The sequence below is a fragment of the Epinephelus lanceolatus genome, chromosome 24 (assembly GCF_041903045.1).
Source record: "Epinephelus lanceolatus isolate andai-2023 chromosome 24, ASM4190304v1, whole genome shotgun sequence".
Classification (NCBI taxonomy): domain Eukaryota; kingdom Metazoa; phylum Chordata; class Actinopteri; order Perciformes; family Serranidae; genus Epinephelus; species Epinephelus lanceolatus.
Genome location: NC_135757.1, coordinates 17,307,583 through 17,325,813, shown reverse-complemented (window position 1 = coordinate 17,325,813; position 18,231 = coordinate 17,307,583). Strand labels below are relative to the sequence as shown.

Genomic DNA, 18,231 nt, shown 5'->3' with positions numbered 1-18,231 from the left:
AATATATAAATAAATAAAATATATTTTAAAAGGCAATTATAGCAGTATATGTTTACACTAATGTTCAATCAATCAATCAAATTTTATTTATATAGCACCTTTCAAAACAAATCAATGTCATTCAAAGTGCTTTACATTTTGATTGATAAATACAGAGAATAAAAAAGTAAAATCAGAAAAAGGACTGGGAAACTAATGCACACTGTGTCATACAGTAATAACTTAAAACAATAATAGAAGATAAAAACAAGATCAAAACTACTTTGCTGCTACTAAAAAATTTTTTTTTAAATATTTAAAATAATATGCAGGATAAAATATAAAATCAAAGTCAGGAGAATAGCAATAATAAAAAGAGAAAAATACAGATAAGACCACTGAATAAAAACAAAAGTAAAAATATAAATAAAATATAGAATAAAATAAGAAACAATCAGGGAAATAGCAATAAGACAAATACAGATCAAAAGTAATAAATAGAATAATTATAAAACAATAGAACTAACGTAGGACACTACACAAAAGCCAGACTAAAGAGATGGATTTTTAGTCTATGTTTAAAAGTGTAGCTGTTTCTGACTCCTCTCAGAGCCTCCGGCAGATTGTTCCACAGTTTTGGAGCATAGTGACTGAAAGCAGCATCACCAAATGTTTTTGTTCTACTCTGTGGCACAGTTAAAAGAGAGGAGCCAGAGGATCTGAAGGGCCTTCCTGGTTCCTAAAATAAAAGCATCTCTGAAATATAGTCTGGTGCAAGCCCATGCAGTGCCTTAAAAACTAATAAAATAACTTTAAAATCAATACGAAAACTAACAGGCAGCCAGTGCAGGGATTTTAAAATAGGCGTAATGTGTGCTCTCCTTCTGGTCTGAGTGAGAACTCGTGCTGCGGAGTTTTTAATGAGTTGCAGCTGATTAATTGTATTCTTGGGTAGACCAGAAAGGAGAGCATTACAGTTGTCTAGCCTGCTAGTTATAAAAGCGTGTATTAATCTCTCCATGTTGGTCAGAGAGAGAAACGGCCTCACTTTGGAAATGTTTTTTAAATGATAAAATGCTGTTTTTGTGGCATAGCGTATATGTGGCTTAAAATTAAGATCAGAGTCAAATGTCACTCCTAGATTTCTTGCCTCTTGACCTGGGTTTAACTTTCTGAGTGATTCAGAGTGATGGGGGAAGAAACTGTTCTGTTGTACAGTTTATTTATTTATTTAATCTTTATTTAACCTCTTGAGATTAAAAATATCTCTTTTTAATAGTGTCCTGGCCAAGACAGGCAGTAATTTAAGTTATAGACAGACAACATAGAACAAAAATACAGCTCTAAAACAAGCAATATAAATGAGTGATGAGTTAAGGGATTACAGTTGGTAATAAATCTCATTGCGCCATGATACAGAGTCTAGAGCATGCAAACACTGGGATGCATTCATATATGATACATCCCCATAATCAAGCACAGTCAGGGATGTGGCAAAGACCAGTCTTTTTTGACCTAGAAAGAAAGGCAGTCTCTACTTCCAAAATAAAAACCCACTCATCTGTAGAGAAGTTGGAACAGGTTATGTTCAGGGGTGTGATGGGTGTGCACAATGGGACACAATGGGCCCTGATGCATAAGTTGAAGGGCCAATATTGCATCGAGTACTCTTTAAATGCATCATAGTGTTTTGTTTTTTCTTGTGACATCTTCAATGTGTATTTTTAGGCTACAGGCAGACTGAAAGCAGACTTTTACCTTTGTAATTCGGAGGAGGAGCCAGTGACTAACCAAAAAGTGATCTGTCCATATAGTCATTCACACATTCTCACTCGTCTAGTTTGCTTGCATCTTCTATGTGTTTTATTTCTTTCTTTTTTTTTTGTCGAGGATGTCTGTCAAAAAAGTAGCTGAAACTTGTCTTTTTGGGCTGAGAAATGTTTCCAGGCGAGGACAGGCGCTCTCTGCGGCTGCTGCAAGGTGAAATATAGCCTCAATCGTTTAAATATTTGTCTTTATTTGGTAGTATTACTTTTGAGATGAACATATGTTTCAGTAATTGACATTTGTCTGTAGGGGTGGGTAACAACCTTTGGGGTCAGAAGTAGTCAGATAAATAAAAGCACTAATACCACACTGTAAAAATACATTAAATAAATTTATAAGGTAAAAATATTGATTGTGCAATTAAATGTTGCCTGTTAGTGTGAAACAAAGATTAAATAAGTAAATAAGTATATATATTTTGTTGGTTTTGTTTTAAAAAAAATCTATTTAGTTTTATACATTATTATTGCATTTTCAATAATGTTACATATTGGATCTCTGAAATAGGCAAAATATCAGAATACATTTAAAGATAAAAACCTTTTATTTTTGGCTGGATAAAATACTCAGTGATTTCTGCACCAAAATATATATATTTCTTTTCATTTCTAATATGATTTCTCTCATTATTTTGTCGAGTACATGCTATTAATTTTCCATAATATCAGCTAGGCTAATTTAATATAGATATATGTGATTATTTGTACCAATTGTTAGTTTTTACCTCCTGCTGAAAACTAAACACATGTATTTCTGCAATCCTTTTATCCCACCAGTAGGTGTCAGTAAGAATACATGTATTTATTTAGTAGAAGAAGAAATCTCTGCGATAAGAAAATAACAAGAGGTCTTACTCTGCTGCTGTTATGATGGGCAAAACTTTCTCCTTAAGTGTGAAACCCTGCTTCGAAATCACATCATAAATGTATTTATCCGTAATTACACTCTAACTAAAGTTAGTTTCTACAAGCGGAACTAAAAACGTATTTACTTAACAACCCGGAGCACCTCTCAAGGGATAAAACCTCCTTTCTTAGACCGGAAGAGGTGCCAGAGACGGACTATAAAGTGATCCATCTTGCCTACTCATACGATCTTTGATTTGTTTGCTTCTACCTCTCTACGTGACTATCGTCCTCCTGCTTTAATCCAAGATGTTTCTTAAACATGTCAGCAAAACTTGTCTTTTGGGACTGAGAAATGTCTCTGGGCGAGGACAGGTGCTCTCTGGGGCTGCTGCAAGGTAAATTATATGATATATATAAATATATAATGATATATTACTTTGAAGGTGGAGTTATGTGTCAGTGGGCTAATGGCTAACTTCAAGAAATGCGGAATTCTGACAGTTTGAGTTTTATCGAGTAACATCGGTTATATTAAATATTTAAAGGCTGCTGTACTCTTGGAAAATAGTATATTTTATCGATTGTAGCGGATGTGCAGTTGTCTGTTGAAGTCAACCTTTGGCACACTGACATTGTGTTGTCACTTTTTGAGCAACTGTTGACTTAATATTGATATGATCAGAAAACCAACAATTAATTCGTAGTCTTAAACTTTTTTACTTTTAAAATATAATTTTTATTTTGTTTTTGACTTCACCTCTTTGAAATTAAAATATGAAATGTTTTAGTTATGTTTTTGTCAATGTTTGTAAATTCAGATACAAAAATTCGACTGTATGAATCTTAAAAATAGACTCAGGTGGCTGTAAATTGATTGGTTAAAGACAGATACAAAAATGTAACTTTAATTTGTTATTTTGTTATTTTATTTATTTTTTTCTAAGGTTTGAGACTTGAACTTTTGGATCTGAATTTGTGAATATTGAGGAAAAAAACTCGAATTCATAAATAAATTCAGATTCATGGTTTTCACAGTAAAATATTTCAATGCTATGATTTCAGAGATGTTTAAATTTCAATATTAAGTATTCATTGTTTGTTAAAATATTTTTGTAATGTCAAAAGCTGAATTTTAATGTACTGTATTCAATGTTCACGAATTCAGACTCAAAAAATTCAAGTTTCATCATTTTCAAAAATTAGATTTACGTTAATGGCTCATTTGACTGGTCCAATTCACATCCAAAACTCCAAACATCTATTAATTAATTTGATATTTTTCTGAATCTTGAATTTTTGGATCTTAATTTATGTACACTGAAAAAAATAAATTCAGAATTAGCATTTGAGAAAGAAAGAAAGAAAGAAAGAAAGAAAATTGTGTTGGTCAGCTGGCTAATTTTCAACTACAGTCCTTTGGCAAGATGTTTTAAAACCAATAAAAGGATACAAGTCACAGGATTTTCTCATGTCTGATTGTCTGAAAAACAGGTCTTGTGCCTTTGTTTGAATGTGTGATGGATGTCACCGTTTCTTATTTCCGATGGGAGAATGTTCCATAGTTATGAAGCTCTGACAGGAAAGTAAAAAAATCAAAGTTAATATGTCCGGTACAATTGTGTAAATTGCTAGACTCGCATGTAGAGCTGAAAGGGTTCAAATAAGTTCAAGGATCGACTTATAAACACATCTGGAACTGTTTAATATTTAATCATTTTACTATACAATGATGAAAACTCTGTCTGTGGGTGTGTCTTTCTGTGTCTCTGTTCCACATTTTTCTCCTCACTGACTTGGTCAATCCATGTGAAATTTGGCACAGTGGTAGAGGGTCATGGGAGGATGCGAATGGGGGGGCCATATTAGCAACCGATTGAAATTGCAAACTTTGAATGGGCATATCTCATGCCCCGTATGTCGTAGAGACATGAAACTTTGCACAGAGATGCCTCTCCTCATGAGGAACAAATTTGCCTCAAGAACCCATAACTTCCGGCTATATAGATTTTCCGCCATTTTGAATTTTTTGAAAAACACTTCATCAAACAAAATGGGGGCGCTAGAGAACTAATTTCTGATCTAGGCCTAACCGCCATATCGATTTTAACTAAACTTGGTAGATATGTAGAACAGGCCTCAAGGTGACTGGAGAAATTTAACTCTAATTGGCAACTGGGTGGCGCTATAACAACAGAAAAATGCTTAAAAATGGCTAAAATGCGACCGATCACTGTGGCTCCCCCTTTGGCTGATTTTTTTTTTTTTTTTTTCTAATTTTTGGTATGACTAAGTCATGGTATGGTCTGCTGTACATAATCACAGAAACTGTCAGTGTGTCATTCTGTCAGTCAGTCATTCTGTCTGTCCCACGTTTTTCTGCTCACTGCCGTGGTCAATCTATGTGAAACTGCACATAGGCATTGAGGATTGGCATAGGTAGAAGGTGACAAAGCTACCAATGGGTATGGACTAGTTTTAGTTGTTTTTAGTTGTTGTCTTATATGACAGTTATCTGACTATTTTTTTAGGTTTTTGAGTGCTAGTTGGACAAGACATTTGATGACATTGCATTGAGCTTTAGGAAGTTATACTTTGCTTTCTTTGTTATTGTCTGTTTGTTTTTTTACATTTCACAATTAATAGAGAAGATAATCAAACAGGAACAAATGATGATGAGAATAAACATTAGTTTCTGCCTGCCTGTCATGCTAATGTTAGCATCTTAAACTTACAATATCAAATTATCCATAATCACCTGCTGCTTTACCAAAGTGAAATTATTTGCCATGGGCTGCCAGATCAGCCACTTGCTGGCATTCAAGAAGAGTATGGTTGGTTACATTTCTGTAATTCCTCCCAGGCTACAGCACAGTCAAACCCAGGATCACGGGCAGCCTGCCCCATCAACCCGTCTAGAAACCTCCAGTGCCAAGACCTTGATGGACATCGGGACCCGCCGGATCTTTACCGAGGACCATGATATCTACAGACAAAGCGTCCGGCGCTTCTTTCAAGATGAAGTGGCTCCACACCACAAGGAGTAGGTGGAAGCATGGCACATGCTCAGAACAACCACAAAGAAATGCAGAATTAATCAGTTACTTTCCCACCTCACTATAATCCCCTTTTCCATGTTCCAGGTGGGAGAAGGCAGGTCAGGTGAGCAGGGAGGTGTGGGAGAAGGCTGGTGAACAAGGCATGCTGGGAGTGTTGATACCAGAGGAGCACGGTGGTATCGGAGCAGACGTGTTTTCTGCGGCTGTCGTGTGGGAGGAGCAGTAAGTTGCCTTGGAAATTTGAAAACATCCATCATATCAAAGATCAAACTATTTTTAATTTTTTTTTTTTTTTTGCCCTTCAGAATGTACTCCAACTGCTCAGGGCCGGGTTATGTCCTGCACTCCGACATTGTCATGCCCTACATCTCCAACTATGGTAGCAAGGAACAGATTGAACGCTTCATCCCTGACATGACTGCTGGGAAATGCATCGGCGCTATTGCCATGACGGAGCCGGGAGCAGGCAGGTCAGGACTTGAGCGTAGGTGTAACATCAGCAATGGTGTTGTGTAGCTTAGATGACACGGCATCTCTATCTTTTCAGTGATCTTCAAGGTGTGAAGACGTACGCCAAGAAGGATGGCAGCGACTGGATCCTCAATGGCAACAAGGTAATGAGCTGTAAAAGCAAAACTGTCATTTCATCCGAACTCAACATCACCCTGAACTCTTTTTCGCTTTCACCTTTCCAGGTGTTCATCACAAACGGTTGGATGGCTGACTTAGTGGTGGTTGTGGCTGTGACTAACTTTGAGGCGAAGTCAGCGGCACATGGCATCAGTCTGTTTCTAGTGGAGAATGGCATGAAGGGCTTCCAAAAAGGACGCAAGCTGGAGAAGATCGGTCTGAAGGCCCAGGTACTAGAGCTCCTTAAATCTTCTTCCATCCTGCTAAAGGTCATGTGAAAGATTGACGTCAGGAGACTGTGATTCTGTCGTCTCACTATTTTTTTCTTCTTCTTGTAAAGGACACAGCTGAACTGTTTTTTGAGGATGTGCGACTCCCAGCTAGCGCCCTCCTGGGGGGACTCAACAAGGGTTTCTACTACCTGATGAACGAACTGCCTCAGGTGACAGGAAAATGTTAAACTCATTCACTTAAAGGGTAACTTATTGTATTTTCTACCTGAACCCTATTTTACCATGCATTTGAGTCTAAGTGACTAATGGGAACAACTATTTTTGAAATTGCTCCAGCATTGAGCGAGAGGGCTGCATCTGGCAGCCACAAAACGCCCTGCAATGTAACGTTAAAGGGCAATTGTGCACCATCAATGTATGTCCACTAAAAGTGCTTATTTTTGCCACTGACAGGTTCAGATTGTTGTTATAAGTGTCTGACAACATTATAGAAAGCATCCCTACAGAGATAGACCTTTTTGTTAAAGAGTAAGATCCTTTTTGTTTCACCACAAACAGCCCACCAGACCCCATTTAAAATAATAGTAATTTTATCATCATAAAACACACCTCATCCCAAGTCTACAGAAAAGAAATGAAACTCACAAAAGGCATCTTGGTTCGTCTTTCCCCTGTTTCAACAATCACCAACTCTTGTTTTGTTAAAATAAACCCTTAATTCATGCAGTTAGATGTGAAATAATGCTGGCTCTATACATGCTAAAATCACTGTTTATTTGAATGGAGTCTGGTGGGTTTGGTGATAGCAATTTCAGGGCTGTTTCTGGTTAAACAAAAAGCATCTTTCTCTTCAACAGAAAGGTCTATCTCTGTAGGGATCCTTTCAATAATGTTGTCAAACACTGCATGAACTTGTTTCGAGTTAATTTGTGTTGCTACAGAGATACCTCTGCACAAGGAACTCTGTAATTGCTTCGGTTCAGCCAGTCTGATAGTAGATCTTGTTATCATTTTATGGCGAAGGAGCGTCTGGCGATTGCTGGCATGGCCATTGCGAGCTGCGAGTTCATGTTTGAGGAAACCAGGAACTACGTGATGCAGAGGAAAGCTTTCAGCAAGACGGTCGCTCATCTCCAGGTCTGTATAACAAGGTTTTTTCTGAATCTTGTGTTTTTACCTGTGTGTTATGTACTGTTGAAACTGTAACCGGCAGCCAAGAGTTTCAGAAGTTAAGGTTTACCTAAATCTACTGTTTTGAGATATCTTCATCACACACTCCATACCAGTCAAAACGTAAGAGAATAAATATCATTGCATCTAATTTTACTTCACAGACTGTTCAACACAAGCTGGCAGAGTTGAAGACTGAGATCTGTGTGGGCCGATCCTTCATAGATAACTGCCTTCAGCTCCACGCTGAGAAACGCCTGGATGCCGCAACAGCTTCCATGGCCAAGTTCTGGTGAGAATGTGTTAGCTTCTCATCTTAAAAAAACAGGCTATGTTGCAGCCATTTGCTAATGTCCTTCGCCTTCTCTCCAGGGCTTCTGACCTCCAGAACAAGGTGGCCACTCAGTGCCTGCAGCTCCACGGAGGCTGGGGCTACATGTGGGAATACCCCATTGCCAAGTAAGTACCACATAAGCTCTGTACCAGAGGGTCGGTATAACATCAGGGAAGAACGCCAAATTGTTCATATTCCAGCCCTTCTACAAGTTGCTGGACTTGTCTCGCTTTGTCTTTCCAGGGCGTTTGTGGACTCCCGTATTCAGCCTATCTACGGAGGCACCAACGAGATCATGAAAGAGCTCATCGCCCGCACCATCGTCAGCCAGAAGTGAGAACTTTGGATGTTTTCACGGTGGAGGCAGACTGGGGGAAGTGGGATGCTTTGCACAGGTGTTTTTTCTTAGTTCGCCATTTGTCTAAATTGGGTTAAAGCAGGTGTCTCTGGTGTTTCTTAGACAGAGCAGGGACCCTTACTGCATATCGTCCTATTGTTGAAAGTTGCTTGTTAAACTGGGCCTACAGTAAGGTAATGTAGGGCAGTCTAAAGTGCCAACTATAAACTTACCTTTTTATTCATTTATACATCATGTTTGTTTCTGAGGTGGATGGTATTTCTGAATCTCATGCTCGAAAAATTACAAAGCAATCCACTGTGGCTCACAAGGATGTTGGTACACTTGAAATAATAATACAGCTTACTGGCCAGTGTGTATCAATAGCACGTAACCGTTAGCTTACTAGTTTGCCTCGCTGTTGTAAACCGGTGCTACACAGTAATTAAGGGTTAGCTAGCTAACATGATTGCACAAGGTTTCAAGGGTAATAGTCTATCATGAATACCATGTGCCTTGAATGACCTACCTCTTACAGATGGAAAATTAAATTTGTTGATTTTAAAGGCTGACAAAAATAGAAAGAGCACTAAATGCCAAACATTGTATGAACAAAACCTTCAATAACCTCAATCAAACATGTTGTATTTCACATCGTTGGTTAAAAAAAACAACTTATTTCTATGTTTGTTTCTGTCCACTCACTGTAGCGTTAGTCGTGTGTATATAATGTATTGTATATATTGCACTAAAAATAATAGATTCCAGCCAGAAAGTATTTTTGTAAATAATTGGGTTGTTTGTTGATGGTGTGTTGAGTATTGTAGCTGCATAAAAGATTAATTAATCAGATCTATGTGCCTTTATCCCCTTCGGACCCAACGTCCATTGGAATGGACATGACATATTTCTGTCTGTAAACCAATAAATACCCTGTAATTGAATGATGTCAGTAATGCTGGTTACTGATTGGATCCTGATTATCCAATCACAATCATGTCATGACTTTGAGCACGGTCTGAGGGAGTGACACACATCGGACAAGACAAGCATGGTGGAGCAACTGCAGAGGGGGAGGAGTAAGTGCCCATTTTCAATCAAAAATATAAATTTATGTTCATGCTGGCCAAACAAATTTGCTGTCAGCATAATTGTAACTGTAACAAGTGATAATATTTGAAGTTATTTTGAACATATATCATTAATTTACAGGATTTTTTCAAAGTTCGAGTTGAGCGAGTTTAGCTAACACTCACATGTTTAGTGTCAGTATATAAAGAAACAAAATACCTGTAAGCTTTCCATAGGTAAAGTATGGTGTCACAGTTTATTTATTGGGACCAGGAGTGAGATAGGTGGTAAGTTTAGAAGTTGAGTGTTTTTAGTTCTTCATATGTGGTTTTCATCAATTTAATGTCTTATATGTAAGATCTAAATGGAATGCATAACAGTTAAAGAGTGAGAATACATAAAATTAGTTAAAATGTGATTGTTTTGTTATTAGATTCAGAGAGGGACAGTGGAGAGGTTACATGCATGCCAGAAGAACTTGATGTGGCAAATGAGATTGAGATAGAGGAGACAGACAGTGCAGGGACAGAGGAGGACAGAGGAGGACAGGAGGAGATGACAGTAACCAGGAAGGAAGAAATCAAGTGGCGTCACTTTCATGAGGATCATCCCATGAGACCCTATGAATACTTCAAACGGTATATACCAGATGAGATCTTCAATTTGATGGCCGACAACACAAATGTTTATGCCTTGCAAAGTGGTACACTAAGTTTCAAGCCAACAAGTTCAGTAGAGATCAGAACCCTAATCGGTCTCCACCTTGCTATGGGAGTGATGAAAATACCAAGAGTCTCCATGTACTGGGAAGCTGGGATGGACATTGGTATTTTTCAAAACACCATGCCCCGTGACAGATTCTTCCAGCTCCGGTCACATTTGCATTTGGTCAACAATTTGGAGAAGCCAGCTGAGAATAAGGATGTGTTTTTCAAGGTACGTCCTCTCTATGATGCCATACGCAGTAGATGCTTGGAGCTTCCACTAGAGGAGAACCTTTGCGTTGATGAACAAATGGTGCCATTTCGCGGAACTCTGTCTGTCAAGCAATTCGTCAAAGGCAAGCCACACCCATGGGGGGTGAAAATATACTTCCTGTGTGGGAAAAGTGGCATGGCCTACGACCTCCTGCTGCACCAAGGCACTACAATGGAGCTATCACAACAGCACAGGAAGCAGCTGGGACTTGGAGCTGGAGTGGTATACCATCTTAGCCAGCGAATCACTGAGGCCAACCACAAGTTGTATTTTGACAACTATTTCACAACATACAATCTTCTGGAGCTGCTGGCTGAGAGGAAAATTCATGCCGCTGGGACAGCAAGGGTCTCTTGTTTTGCCAAGCCTCCTCTACAGTCTGACAAAGAGATGGCCAAAAAGCCTCGAGGAAGCTGTGATGAAGTTGTAAGCCGTGATGGTAAGGTGGCACTGGTCAAATGGTATGACAACAGACCAGTTCTCATGGCCTCCAACTTCGTTGGTGTTGGCAGAATGGATGAAGTGCAGCGGTGGGACAAAAAGAAGGCCCAGTTTGTGATGGTGTCCCGTCCAGAGGTGGTTAAGCTGTACAATGAAGCAATGGGTGGCGTTGACCTGCTTGATCAACTTGTCAGTCTGTACCGTACAGAAATTAGGTCAAAAAAGTGGACCCTGAGAATGATAACACATGCTTTTGACATGGCTGTGGTCAACAGTTGGTTGGAGTACAGGCTGGACGCCAAGACGGCCAATATTCAGTCCAAAGACATCCAGGATCTCCTCCATTTCAAGATGAATGTGGCCCAGTGTCTGGTGAGAGTCCATAAAACAGTGGCAGCAAAACGTGGAAGACCCAGCATGTCTCCAGAACCACAGCATGTCCCCCAGAGACCAGTTCGCACACCATTTCAGGATGTAAGGCCTCTACCTGAAGTGCAGTACGACATGGTTGACCACATGCCAAATTATGATGAAAAGAAAGAGGCTACCAGATGCAAGATGCCAAACTGTACAGGAAAAACACATGTCTTTTGTGACAAGTGCAACATCCACCTGTGCTTTGTGCCACAACGAAACTGCTTCAAGGCTGCTCATCGAAAATGAGACTACATGAAAACATCCACAAGCTGATGTCTTCTCAAGTTCAGGTTCCAGTTCCATTCCAAGTTAGCGTGTTATCAGTTCATTATCCTACTATAAAAAGTATGGTTATAAGTTCCATGATAGTTTACTGAAGGCAAAACTGATTTCAGGTAATCTTATCTACAATCATACATCTTGTGTTCATGTGCACGTTCAGATTGCGTTATTTCCTTCTCTTCTTGCAGGCTCCGGGTTTCCTGGTGATGACCTCACTGCTGTTCCCTACCCATGCTGTGATACACCTATCAAGTTCATGTGCATGTTCAGAACTGTACACAGACTCAAACACATGCAAACATCCAGTTCCAGATGTTTAGGTTATACCTGATTGATTACTATGTGGAAAAACTCAGCTTTATTTTTCTTAAGTTTTTATGACATTTTACACCCATCGTGTTGTGGCGTCCATTGGAATGGACATGAAAAAATTCTATTAAAAACATGAGTTAGCAAAAATGTGTTTTTTGCACTTTGTTTTTATGTTGGAGAGGAGTCAGAATTAGTTAAAAAAAAATTTTTTTGCTCAGCAGAAAAAATGCAGGTCTGAAGGGGTTAAGTCAACACTGAAATTGTCCAACTATGGCTGTCCACCTGATGAAATAAATGAAGTTCAATGTTTAGCTGTGCAGTATTTTTCAGAATCGACAGAATATTCAAATGTAAGTGTCTGAATCCTGTAATATGGAAAATAATTACAGAAAATTTATGACTTGAGAGTAAGAGACTGAACACAGCTACCCAAATGAGGATTTTTCTTCATTGCAAGTTCAGATATTGACACAGTTTATTTGTATGATTCAAGCAGTATACAGTCCAATGCAAGGAAGTAGTCCAATATGGTTAGTCAGCTTGAGTCCTCATCTTTTTGATATGTTCAATAAAAGGTCTCCACATTTTATAAAACTTGATGAGGGAGTTGGACAGAGTGTTCCGAAATTCCTTAAGATGTAGACAAGAAACCATGTCATTTAGCCATTTTGTAAAGCAAGGAGGGGAGGCAGATTTCCATTCTCACAAGATAATGCTTTTTCCATACATCTGAGACATATATTACAAATAAGCTAATATTTTACATTAGATTACAGGTAGATCTTGAGAGTATGTCAGGGTGTGAATTTAAGGCATGTGATTGAGAGAGTTAAAGATGAATTGATGTAAATGAAGTGCCCATAGGGACTTGGGTTGGGAACCAGAGGGGTCGTCGGTTCAAGTCCCCATCTGGGGAAAAAAATTGACCCTTTTATATGTCCTTCTAAACTGAAGAAAAACTTGCTAGACACCATCCCCTGTGCATTTCCTTACACCCACCAATAGGTGGCAGCAGATGCATGGATAAATGGGTCAGACAAATGAAAAATGACCAAGTGTCCATTTGATTCCAATGCAGCACACTCAGCAGGCAACAGCAGACTGTTGAATGTGACTGGAAGATTTAAAGCAGCTTTCTCAGTTTTATAAATTATATGGTACAGCATGCTGTAGCAATGTCTGGGTACCATGTATCAGACTCTTTGTGGATGTGGTGTATGCGCCTGAATATGCACAGCATGCCAGTCTGACTCCCTGATGCCCAAAAAACCCACATCAGTGCCAGTTGAGGAGGCAGACGGCATCCCCACCACGCCTCACCTGGGGGGGACAGAAGTGCAGCTATTGCTCACTGATGCATTTTCCAACCCCTCCTTTTCCTTCCCCTCTTTCTCCCATCTTCTCTCGTGCCCCATCCTTCCCACTCTCCCTTTGGCATCGCATCCACATTATCCCCTTCCCTCTCCTCCTCTCCTCCTCCTCCCCCCCCCTCCCCCCTCTCTTCTCCATGTTTCCTCAGCAACAGCCACACCCCGCTGCTTTCAGCTCTGCACTCATTTCCACTGCGGACACAGTGCATCCCCTTTCAGCAAAGCAGCACATTATAGACATGCAAAACCCTCTTTAACCATGATTCTACGTTTCCTTACACCTGTCTGGCTTCATATCAGTGTATATCTGCATGCTTTTGTTGCATTTACACTCATAAAAATGTTGCACATATGCCATATAGGAGGGATTGCCCTGTCATGCACATCCACATAATCCTGCTGCGCCTACACTGCTGCACTTACGGTATCTTAATTTGCGATGGGAGGGATCAGAGGGCCCCATACCGCTCTCATTGTCACTACAGCTCTCTGCCTTCACACAAACACACACACAAGGGTATTAGTGCCGCTCAGCAGCCTAAACCTCCAGGTAAGAGCTCAAGCTCTTTGTTTGTCATTTACTTGCCTTATAATAAATACCGACAAGCATGCATGTAGACTTTCAGTTATTTTAATGCAGCACAGGCAGCTGTAAAAGTTTCTTTAAAATTAAAAGTCAAAGTACATTAATGTTGCTGTCCACTAATCCTCAGCTGTGTGTATGTGTATGTGTGTGATGTACAGTTATGCGTGGATTTAGAGATGTAAAATGATGGCGCGCAATCTCGACAGGGAGTTTCTAACTCACTGTGGCTTTCAAGTGATTTAAGAGTAAAAATTGAGTGTGTGCACGTGTGGAAATGTGTGAAACTGCGTTTTAGTCGCTGTTTATTTTTGGCTGTGTTGCTGCGTCCTGGTGCGCCTCTGTCCGCTGCAGCAGCCTGCGCCTTTTGTTCTGGTCCACGCCTGTATGGTGCTGAAACCGGCGCTGCCCCCCAGCTATTCACTGCAGCACAGGGGAGCAGACTAACCTGTGAGGAAAGGATGGGGATTTAACATGTAGATGTGTAGAGAATTTTAACTGAAGTCATATTTGCGCATTTATATATTGGCTCATGTCTTGCCCATGACCATGGCTTGTGGATATGGGAGTAGCCCAGCTTGTAGTTGGCATCTTGTCTGCCACAGCCAGTTGCCCTTGCAGTCATTACCAGCTTGCATCAGCAAAAGGTGGCTTGCACTGATGTGTATGTGTGTATTTTATGTTGAATTAAGTTAAATTTCTGTTATGACAGCCCTGATTCCTCATGTCTGCAGGCTATAACGGAAGCCCTGATGGGTGGTGATGTCTATTTTATACATATATTCAGCCATTGATAATGATCTAGAAAAGCCCAGACTTCCATTAAGCATGGATCTGTTCCAGACCTGCCTCCTTTCAGTGTCGCCTCAGCCTCCACACACCGAGCAGAAACAGGAACCATAGATTTCCCATGTCTGGATGTGAAAACATTCCTTTTGTGAAAAGGTATTAACACTCTCATGAAACTGCGCTCCAGTTTTTGTGTCGGCACATTCCGATTGCTGTCTCATAAGACCCCCGGGTATGGGAGATATATAATGAAAACAACACCCTCACATGCTGATGATGTACAATCATATGGTGGGTTTTGACTCAGACTGAATGAGATTTAAGTGTTCACGTGTTTCTTGCTTTGAGGCTTAGCAAGTCATTTAAAGCCAAGAGTCATACACCCTTTTGGATGTTTAATCAGATTTTATCTCCCTTCAAAGCCAGACGGCGGTAGACCAATGTAAACTGGTGAAAACACTCTCAATATAGTGTTCACTTAAACTGATAATCATTTTTTTAGGTGGCTAAAAGACGTTTTGCTGCTGCCCCCATCCACAGCAGTGCATTGCTCAGCTTCTGTGTCAGCCCTTCTGCTGCTTCTCCAAACTTGGACCATGCTAACAGACATCTACTGTCTATAATAAACTGACTATGGATAATTACCTCATACAACCCCACCTCAGAAGATCCAAACTGTCCCTTTAAGGCAAACCTTGGAGGTTGGTTGTCAATTAACCTCACATACAGTGCAAAGAATGGGCAGAAATCCATACATATGACTACACAGATAGAAAAACTGGCATTAAATGAAACATTAGTTCATTACCTATTTAAACGTAGATTATGTGTTTTTCAGTTCGGGCCAAATAGATGTTGACAACGTGTATTACAGTCGAGACGTGTGTCAGGTTTCACCTACTTGCCTCCTGTAAGGACAAACCTCCATCCGACCAGATTGGGCTGTGTCTAATCACTGATGGAGTAATTGAAATGACCTTAATCACGTAACAACAGGTTGGGTTTTGTGTGTTTACTTGCATAAGCTATGAAAATACGACTTATCTAAATCTCAAATTTAATTCTAGTGGGCTCCTCCTGTGTTCATGTATGTGTGTGAGAGCCATACATTCAGGCACTTTGTGCTTTTCCAACCACTGGGAAACCCAATCCACCTCCGTGCACCACGCAGGAACGTTAAGTATATTTCCCAATGTCAATTCTGGTTAGGTGCGCCGTCAAAATCCTGAAACCACAGAACCACTCTGTGCTCCACTGAAATTAAGACACGCTGTATTGGCTGGTGCTTCCTTCCTCCTGGGAAGGAATTGTTTTGGAACAATGTTCGGCATAAAGATCAGTTTCTGGATTTGTTTGTGGATTGATAGTTGGACTCAGTTTTGCTTATTTGTGAAGGAGAGTGTTTGGTTTATGTGCATGCCGTAATGGGTTTTGGAGGTATGTCAGTGGTGATATGGATCTCTTTTGTGTGTGTTTGCGTGCAGTCTGGGAAGTAGGTGAACACAGTGTGATCTAGTGCCATCGTCACAGGTGTTTGAGGTCTTTGTCCCCTGCTGCTCCTCCCGTCTGAGGCCTTTTTGCTCTACAGGTGTCTAATGGGAGCTGGCAGAACTGTGCTTTAGTCCGTGATTAAGTCTTGACTGTGAGAGGGACCTAATCTAATTCACATACATCGGACAAACCAAACGGCCCACTGACCTGCATGTGGAGCAGGCTCACACACACACTGATTCCTGGCACACTAGAGTGCTTTTTGATGGACGTAGAAGAATGAAATTACAGATGTGGAGTAAATCAAAAAGCTGATAGTGTGAAGTGTTGTGCTGCTATCACCTGTACACCAACATCATCCATTTTCCAAGAATGAATCACTGATTACACACTGAAAAGGCAAGGCGTCACTGTCTTTGAGAAAAACAGAGCTCTTAACCAAGAGAAGAAGGATGGTGAACAAAAATAGAGTATAAAAATAATGGACACAGTCACCGTGACGTCAACTATTGGTTTGGCATTGTGACTTTTGCTATCTTGGATTTTTGGAGCCAGAAGAGGCCATATTTGACTAACCCTAGTGTATGGTTAACCAAAGGCATAGGTTTCATTTCAACATTGGGGGGGACACATATGATGCAGGTGGGGGATTGAAAGGAAAGGAAATTTAACTTCCTGCATCCTGGTGAGTTTTTATGCACCAATTTGTGCTTTTTCTGCATCAATTTATGATGGAAATGTCTTTATTGTCATTGAAGTAAAAGTTCTCTGCCACTCTTAGGTTTTTATTGGGGGGACGAATACATGTTCTAAATATTGAGTGGGACATGTCCCCAGTGTGCCCCCTGAAATCTACGCCTACAATATGTTTTTGCTCCCAAAAACCAGGCTTATAACCATTAACAGAAAATGTTCATACCAGAAAAGCTGAACATCCTACTCTTCTTAAGGTCTTCTGGTTTTACCAAATGCTAAATAAGACTTACCACTTACATATCCCCTCTCTTCCCTTACAAATGTGGTCCTTATTGCTTGTTGATTGGTCAGTTGACGTGACGAGATTACGTATGAAGACAACTTTCACAGGAGTCAGTTTGTAAAAGTTGAATGGTGCTTGCGGCTCATTGCATGGACAGTGCTTGCTTGCTGTTCTGTGCCCAAGCTAGAGACTGCAACCCAGCATAGTTGCCTAAATGGTGGTATGTTCAATACTCACCTGCCGAACTTACGTCAAGTGCGGGAACAGAAAATTCTTTGTCGTGTGAAGTGATTTCCACCCACTCACATCCAGATGAAATCTTGCCGACTAATGACCTTTCTGGTCGACTAATGTTCGGTCAACTATCAGGGGGCAGCCAAAGTTATAAGGCTGTTGTTAGTCTTCTATCAAGCGGTGCACTGGAGTAATAAGAACAATCGCGAATGCTATAGACAAGACAGACACTGCTATCGAGGCTGTTCTAAATCAACGTGTCTTCTTAATATCTCCCAACATTGTATTTGTTTTTACTTTGTTCTACTATCAGTGTGGACTTAAAATGACCTTAATTTAGACAGCTACATGTATGTTGGTCTCCAGGGAAGGGGGGTTTTATTTTCCCTAACCAATCACTAAAGAAATTGGTTAGAGTGGATGCAGTGTCAGACTGAAGATGGAAACCGAGTGTAACAAGTTTACAATTCTGTCTGATATCAGGCAAGGTCTATGGGGGACGACTCGCTTTTGAAGCCAGCTTTTTTTTCCAGCCCTGGAGGTTGCCACTTTGTAGTGGCTAGTGTGGCAAAATCTTAGAAAAAGCACAGTTTTTGTATTGCATTACATTCAAACAGCACATAAAATCTGCAGTCCAGATGTAGTCGAAACAGCTGTTAAAATGAAGGCCCTTGAAGTTCACTATTGAAGACACAGGTGCAGAGTTTATGGTATATGATAAACACTGTGTATCTGGCGCTAAGATCCATCCTGTGACCTCCCTGGTAGAGGACAATCTTTCTAACCATTCACCCAGCCTGCTTGCCCTTGTACCATCTCCATCTCCGGCTGACTAGCACCCAGTCTCCCAAACAAACCCTGACAGCCAGT

The 18,231-nt window shown here is 40.3% G+C and overlaps 2 protein-coding genes across 11 annotated transcripts in view; both read left to right on the top strand.

The window, feature by feature from the left end:
- The first annotated feature begins 2,891 nt into the window (after nt 1-2,891).
- Nucleotides 2,892-9,358, top strand: acadl (acyl-CoA dehydrogenase long chain). Its single transcript, XM_033622884.2, has 11 exons — nt 2,892-3,049; nt 5,515-5,694; nt 5,795-5,932; nt 6,016-6,180; nt 6,258-6,324; nt 6,406-6,570; nt 6,681-6,782; nt 7,597-7,710; nt 7,908-8,035; nt 8,116-8,202; nt 8,321-9,358. The coding sequence occupies exons 1-11, from the start codon at nt 2,961-2,963 to the stop codon at nt 8,412-8,414; spliced, it is 1,329 nt and encodes a 442-aa protein (XP_033478775.1). The 5' UTR covers nt 2,892-2,960; the 3' UTR covers nt 8,415-9,358.
- A 4,369-nt stretch (nt 9,359-13,727) lies between these two features.
- LOC117255240 (uncharacterized) overlaps nt 13,728-18,231 on the top strand; it is a 79,939-nt gene continuing 75,435 nt past the window's right edge. For all 10 annotated transcript variants that reach the window (XM_033623929.2, XM_078165695.1, XM_033623930.2 and 7 more), the window contains exon 1: nt 13,728-13,835. The gene's annotated coding sequence lies outside the window, so the exon portion shown is untranslated. The remainder of the gene's footprint in view (nt 13,836-18,231) is intronic.